We start from the raw sequence: 7246 nt of genomic DNA, 5'->3' as shown, positions 1-7246 counted from the left end.
AAATATACACTGGGAAAAGTCTTGTTTTTGATAGATGAATATTTAAAAACTAAAAAGAAATATGAAAAATGTTGGTACAAATTCTCTTATATACCCTAAGTTTCATAAAACTATTCACAAGGTTCCAAAATGACAGATTTACCCACACTTACAACTTACAACAAAACAAAGATCAAGACTAATGAAGATAAAAATAGTTACAGAAAATATCTTTAGGGCTCTGCCCTAAGTTCAGAAATCACAGTCTATAAAAGGATATATTTTTCTTCTCATTTAAGAGAGCTCCTAAAAGAGTGTTATTGGTGTGTTCATTTAATAGAAAAACAGAGAGAGATTTGTTAGTATTAAAAGAATGTTGTGTGATTTGGTCGTCACAAGTGATGTAGCTCCATTTACAATAGTTTTGAGTGGTGCTATTATTGGACCATGTGGAGCGATAACCTAGCGCGAATCATTTAAAGTGGTCTTAAACTTTAGGAGAGCCTCTCTCTTTGGGTATGCATTGAGGTGTATTACTACTCTCATCTGAATTCACAACTTTTGAAGTTGTAGAAAACAAGAGCATAAACATAAACCCCACTACAAAAATACTCATCATATAATTCTCACAAATCATAAAATAGATATTAACTTATAATTAAGACTAATATTTCGGTTTAGCTTGTGGCTAGTATTCTAATTATAACAAATCAATCCTTATAACTTACGAAATTAGCTAGCTTTTTCCTTTTCTTGTGTTGACTCAAGAGAGATGACTTGTATAATATTTCACATATATAAATAATTTTAACAATAAAGAGAGAAAATGAAATTTCAATAATTATTTCCATTATTATAATATAGATTGATAGAAGATAAAAGTAGTACGTGTCTTTATTGTTTCACATGGTAAAGTGGAAAACATGTTGGTTATTGGCTTTATCAACTTTATATTAAGCGACAAAAATAATGTGTATGGTCGTTATATTTTTATGAAATTTCTCAATGATGATATTTTTTTTTTTTTGAAAATTTTTGAATAATCACTGGGTTCAAATGATCATCATTACAAATTTATAATTAGGCTAATTATTATTTTTGTTTCTCGAATTTTGACATATACTAAATTATGTTCTGTGAACTTTTAAGGCCGTTAAAAATCTCCCTGAACTATATATTGACACGGTTAGATTTAAGAATTTTTGTCTGATTAAGGTAAGAAAAGTTTAATATGAATAAAAGTTCAGGGGCATAATTTGGTACATATTAAAATTTGAGAAATGATTTATTAGATATCAAAGTTAAGGAAGTATATATAATTTAATACATAGACAATCAAAAAAATTAGTAAAGTTGAATCAAATTGAACAAAAGTCTTTAATAAATTCAACAATCTCAATAATTTATGGGGAATATATTTTTAATGGTTAAAAAAATTTAAACGGTATAATTTAGTACATATCAAAATTCAAAAGATAAAAATTCTAATTAGTCCCGTAATTATATAGTTCTATTGTATATGGATGATATTGAGAGGAATTACATACATATATGATGATCATTAAACTATAGCTAGTCAAGAAGAACAACTTTTTAAGTCAACCCATTATTTATAAGTCAATATATATTCTGCCTACAATAATATTAATCAATTGTAGTTAGGATAAAATAATTAAAAAATGTTGTCTTTAATGATGTAAAATGTTGTTTTTAAATAATTAAAGAAATATATTATTTTATTGGTAAAGTTCATCCGATTGCTCTTCTCCAATTTTATTACACTATCCCTATTCTTAGGTGTACACCAAATATAATAAAGCAAATTAATCTCAACCTTTAGATATCAAAAGTTACATGATCTAACGGTACACAATAAATGTATAGGTACGTCCAATAATCCCAAATTGTAATTTGGATATATATATTGCTATTTGATACATTTAACACTATATATACTCATCTAGTGTTTTGTAATAAGTTATAGCGATTTCTATAGCATTTACACTTAAAATATATTGAATCCAATACTAATAAAATACAGAAATAACAGTATTTGAAAAACAAAATCTGAAAAAAGCTTTTAAAAAAAGTATATATTACTTTTGCATGCATGCAGTCCCACAATATTAACTTTAAGTTTTGATAGGGTATGGTGTAGGGCACAATTATTCTGGTCGGCAGACTCTTTGGCTGATGACTTGACTCACTAAAATATTTTACTGTATGGTTAATGGCACTACAAGAAATAATACTTTTGTCAGTATATTTTTGCACTGAGAAAAGAAGTTGAAAAATTTACATTAGTATTAGAACTTTTGCCAACATAAAATGAAAAACGTTAGCAAAAATAATTTTTTCCAATGCGTAAATACACTGGTAAAAGTTATACTTTTGCCATTATAAGTATTGTGCGTTGGCACAAGTCTAACTTTTCCCAGCATATTAATTAACATGCTGGAAAAAGTCTAACTTGCACTACTACAAAATACACTATTTACGTCGGTCAACGCTACTATTCACAGCGTTGACCGACGTGAATAGTACTCAAATAATTGGGGCGTCACTTTAAAAATGACACTAATAATATGTTATTTGCGTCTTTTAGGTATATGACGCTAAAAACTAAACCGACGAAAAAAGTAGGAAATTTAAAAATTTCTGTTTCATTTTGCGTCTGTTATTAAAACTCGTGTATTGTATTAGCGAGCTTTTAAAAACGACGCAAAATACAATAATAAAAGTTAATAACCGACGCAAAAAACAAAAGTGAAATCCCTCAAACTAAAAAATGCAAAATCCTCGACCCTCTCTCTTCATATGATTTTCTTCAGCCGCATCTCCTCTTCAACCCTCTCCCTAAACGCAAAACCCTTACGATTATCTTCAGCCGCATCTCCTCTTCAGACGACGGTGAGAATTCACCCTAACCACCTCCTCTTCAGTCGATTGGACGGTGGTCTGTGGTCTCTCTTCTCCCGTGAGTTCCTTCGTACAGCCTCCGGTGGTTTCTGTGTTCCTTCCCTCAAAGCCTCTAATGGTCAAAACCTCCCGTGAGCTCCTTCAGACGATTCGACGGTGGTATATTTCTATTCTTTAATTTATTCTCTTAACTCTCTATTTTAATTTGGGGGTACTATGTATTTGTTTCTCGGACCCATGATTCATGATTTGTTTTGGGTATAATCCTTCTTCTGATTTAAGTTCTTTATCGGAAAACATTTCTGATTTTTAAATCCCGTTATTGGAATAGGTGAGGCAGTCATTGGTGGTGGAGAAAAAAAGCTGCAGAAGAAGAACCCAGTGGCCCACGATGGGAAAAATCGCAGAGCTCTTGGTGATATTGGGAATATGGTACCTGCTGCTAGAGGAGGAGTTGAAGGCAAACCTAATCACCCCATGACAAGGTTTTTCTCTCTTTCTCTCTGTACAACAATATGTGTTTGGTTTCTTAATGTGTTGTTTGTCTTTGCTAAGTTTTTATTTATATTTTCTTCAAGAGTTTTCATGTTTAATTATTTGCTAACGCTGAAGCCGCTAGAGCTGCTGAGAAGAACAAGGTTAGTATTTTGATAAAAAATTTAATTTTTATAACAACTTTCTAGAGTTCTGGTAATTGATTTGGTATGCTCTTTTCAAACTATGCTATGCAGAAACAGATGGTGGTTCCTGATGATGGGAGAAGAATTGAGGCACTAGAGGCCAACAAAATTAATAAGATCGTTAATGTTAAGCCTAAGCCCATAGAGGCGATTGATCTATCCTCAAACACAGAGAAAGTCAAGAAGAAGCCTGAGAAGCCTTTGAACAACATGGAAAAAGAAGTAGAAGTTGGGGGAGGGGCCTTAAGAAAGAAAGCACCAACACTTACTCCAGTTCTTACTACTAGAAGCAAGGTATATTTGAGCTTTCCCTTCTTTTCACAATTATTTGGTTGTATACGTTGATTATAGTAGTTTTGAGAAAGCCAAATTATGAATTTTACATGTGATCAATAGTTTGTATAATTTATTGGTTTCTACTTGGTTTGACTTCTAAGTTCTAATTTGTTCTTATTTATAGGCGCAGATAGTTGACATACATGCAACAGATGTAGACAACAAGCTGGAAAGACAAATCGATACGGTGGTATGAGAATTTCCTCCCTCTGCTCAAACGCCTTGATGACTGCATAGAGTAATTGGATGCTATTTACATCACCTTTCTTTTCTTGCAACTTTAGTTGCATTCATCATTTATTACTTGTGTAGTATCATTATTCTATATTTTAGTTAGGGAACTACGTACTGGCATATTATAGTGAGACTGCATAGGTTGGTTTCTCCACACACCCTTTCCTTCATCTGAAATTCATAGGACACTGCCATCTCAATCCGAGCTCCTAAGATCTGTTCTTGCTGTTGATTTGGTTGGGTAACTAAAGTTGTTTTATAGCATCATAATTTAAATAACTTGTAAATAATCTTCTGTGATACTCCTACAATTACAATATGTTATTTAATTATTAATGATGTCTTGGGGAAACAATATTGCTTTAGTAGCCATAGGTGATATGCCACCCTATTTTTGAAGTCACTCGTAGTCTTGAGCATTGTCTTTACCTTCTATCCCCATATAGGATGGTCAATTTGATAGTCTTTCTATCTTGTATTAAAATTTATTAGCAATTAGTAATTATATATTGACTTGAGATCAAACAATAGCAAGACCAAAAGGTGTTTTCTAGCTAGTGTAATTGATTGAAGGGTTAACTTTTTGCCATATACTTGCTCACTTTTTGTAAAGATTTATGTTGTTTATGGGTGTCGGAACCATCTTAATGTTATAATCTTGAGATCACAAGAATTTTAATTGGTGGATTCTTGAGCTTCCAGTTTTCATACACACGATTATGCAAGGCATTTTGTGAGTGCTTGTACTCATATACTTGGGCTAGAGGGTACACCTGAAGGAGTAGAGGACCAAGGAAAGCTTACTCGAGTTGCAGTGGTATAAATTTGGAAGCCTTTCCCATCATTCTTTTATTGTCATATAGTACATACAAACATATTATTTGCACATTGATGTAGTGTACATTTTTTCTGTTTATCTATTATTACATGTACTTGTTTGAAATTTATTTATTTAAAGCTTAATTTTTTCACTTGATTATTTATTGTGATGCTGGCATTCCTTTTCTCCTTTCTCATTTGGAGGTAGAACTACAGTTTCCTATTGGCATAAACTCTGACCGGTTTGTTCGAGCTTTGAAAATTCCTGAAGTCCAGGAACACATGAAAGAACTGAAAGAAAGATTTGCTGGCAGGAAGGTAGACTAGCTGTAACTTTTGGTTTTATCTCATTAACAATATATGCGTTTGGCTTAAAATATATGCCTATTTATTTTAAGTCTATCTGTAGTTTATTGTCTAATGTTATTTCAATCATATGATTATCATTAAGTTTATCTCATCTTGATCAATTTTTAAATAATACAGTTGTTTATTATTGTATAATACAGATCAAAAGCTTACAAGACAAGTTCATGAGATTGTGGGACACATTAATGGGAGATTCGAAACTCTTACTGCTGTTCCCATACACCATCTGGTTTGTCTTTTTTATTTTTTTTTTATATATATATATTAAAAATTAGAACTACTTTAAAGTGATATTACTTGTAATATTTAACATAAGCTTTTGGTAAATTGCTTGAGAAGGTTTCAAGTGATCTTCTTTGTTCTGTTTTGACTATCTTGAGACATTTTTGTTTAAAGAAGAATGAAACGTCTGAATTCAGGTCTATCAAGCAACAAGTTTGATTGATTTATGTTTAGAGACTAAAATTGAGTCAAATAATATTACATATATACATTTTTTTTGTCCTGCCCCTCATTCTTTGAACTTATTTTTCTAATGATATTGCTCAATGATTATGTCAAGAGCACTAAAACTTTCATGCATTGTGTGCTCTGTATGCTGCTACTGGTACTCATTTTTGTTCCGAGAACATAATTGAAAATGAACAATCATATACACACAATGTTATTGGTATTGTGTGATTAGTTAATAGAATTGATTACTAATTTTATGGAAGTTTTAAAATTGTTATTTCAACTTTTTTTTGTTTTATATATTTACTATTATATAGAATTATTTTAAAATTTAATAATGCATGTGGAAAAAATTGCATGAAAAATTGGCAATTTTCCCTTACTTATATTTGTGCTTCATTTTATAAGCGACGCAATAGGTAAAAAATAAAGTATTTTCGTAATAGATATGACATTTTTTAACCGACGTAATAAATTTTTTGTGACAGTTTTCAAATGCCATAAATAATTTAACGTCATTTCTAAACTGACGCAGAAGATAAAATAGAAAAGTAAATATTTTGCGTCGGTTTATAAATGTAGAAAATTATTTTTTGCGTCGTTTTAAAAATGACGCTAATTAAAAAGTATTTGCGACTACGGTATATACGTCGGTTTAAAAAACCGACGTAAATTCTTTAAATGACACTTAAAAAGCGACGAGAATTATACTTTTTGTAGTAGTGTTGGCAGCAAAAATATACTCTGGGAAAAGTTTTACTTTTACTAGCTAGCACATTAACGTGTGCTGGGAAAAATCTTAACTTTTACAGCAGAAATATTCATTGGGAAAAGTCTTGTTTTTGATAGATGAATATTTAAAAACTAAAAAGAAATATGAAAAATGTTGGTACAAATTTCCTTATATACCCTAAGTTTCATAATACTATTCACAGGGTTCCAAAATGACAGATTTACCCACACTTACAACTTACAACAAAGATCAAGACTAAAGAAGATAAAAACAGTTACAACTAAAAAGACAATTACAGAAAATATCTCTAGGGCTCTGCCCTAAGTCCAGAAATCACAGTCTATAAAAGGATATATTTTTCTTCTCATTTAATAGAGACAACAACAGAGAACACAAGAGATCAGTTTGAGAGAGCTCCTCCAAGAGTGTTATTCGTGTGTTCATGTAATAGAAAAATAGAGAGAGATTTGTTAGTATTAGAAGAGAGAAAATCAGTGAGAAATCATAAAGTTATAAATGAAAGATTGTAACCTGTTGTTGATGAATGGATTCAAGCTTTGAGGGCTTGACAGAGACGTAGCCGGTAATTTTGGGTGAACTCTGAGATCAAATTTGGTGTCTCCATCTTTACCATTTCTGTTTGTATTTCTCATCTTAAATCTCTATATTTTCTGAATATTTGTATTGTGTGTGTTTGGTGTACTTGATGTTTTTTCGGTTTGGT

The 7246-nt window shown here is 31.0% G+C and overlaps 1 protein-coding gene across 8 annotated transcripts; it reads left to right on the top strand.

Annotated features, from left to right (window-relative positions):
- The first annotated feature begins 2574 nt into the window (after positions 1–2574).
- LOC133038947 (uncharacterized) lies at positions 2575–5760 on the top strand. Of its 8 annotated transcripts, XR_009688528.1 has the most exons (8): positions 2583–3057; positions 3230–3383; positions 3511–3536; positions 3630–3872; positions 4039–4104; positions 4851–4965; positions 5172–5285; positions 5477–5760. XR_009688528.1 is itself a non-coding variant. In XM_061117649.1 (4 exons), exons 2-4 carry the CDS (start codon positions 3603–3605, stop codon positions 4923–4925), a joined length of 411 nt encoding a protein of 136 aa, XP_060973632.1. In that variant the 5' UTR covers positions 2599–3057; positions 3230–3602; the 3' UTR covers positions 4926–5165. The 8 variants fall into 8 exon arrangements, 1 of the variants encoding a protein (XP_060973632.1); XR_009688526.1 differs by having other exon boundaries at positions 2579–3057; positions 3230–3536; XR_009688527.1 differs by having other exon boundaries at positions 2581–3057; positions 3511–3872.
- Positions 5761–7246: the final 1486 nt, after the last annotated feature.

The sequence above is a fragment of the Cannabis sativa genome, chromosome 6 (genome assembly GCF_029168945.1).
Source record: "Cannabis sativa cultivar Pink pepper isolate KNU-18-1 chromosome 6, ASM2916894v1, whole genome shotgun sequence".
NCBI lineage: Eukaryota > Viridiplantae > Streptophyta > Magnoliopsida > Rosales > Cannabaceae > Cannabis > Cannabis sativa.
The sequence above is the reverse complement of the archived record's forward strand: the minus strand, read 5'-3'. Positions and strand labels throughout refer to the sequence as shown.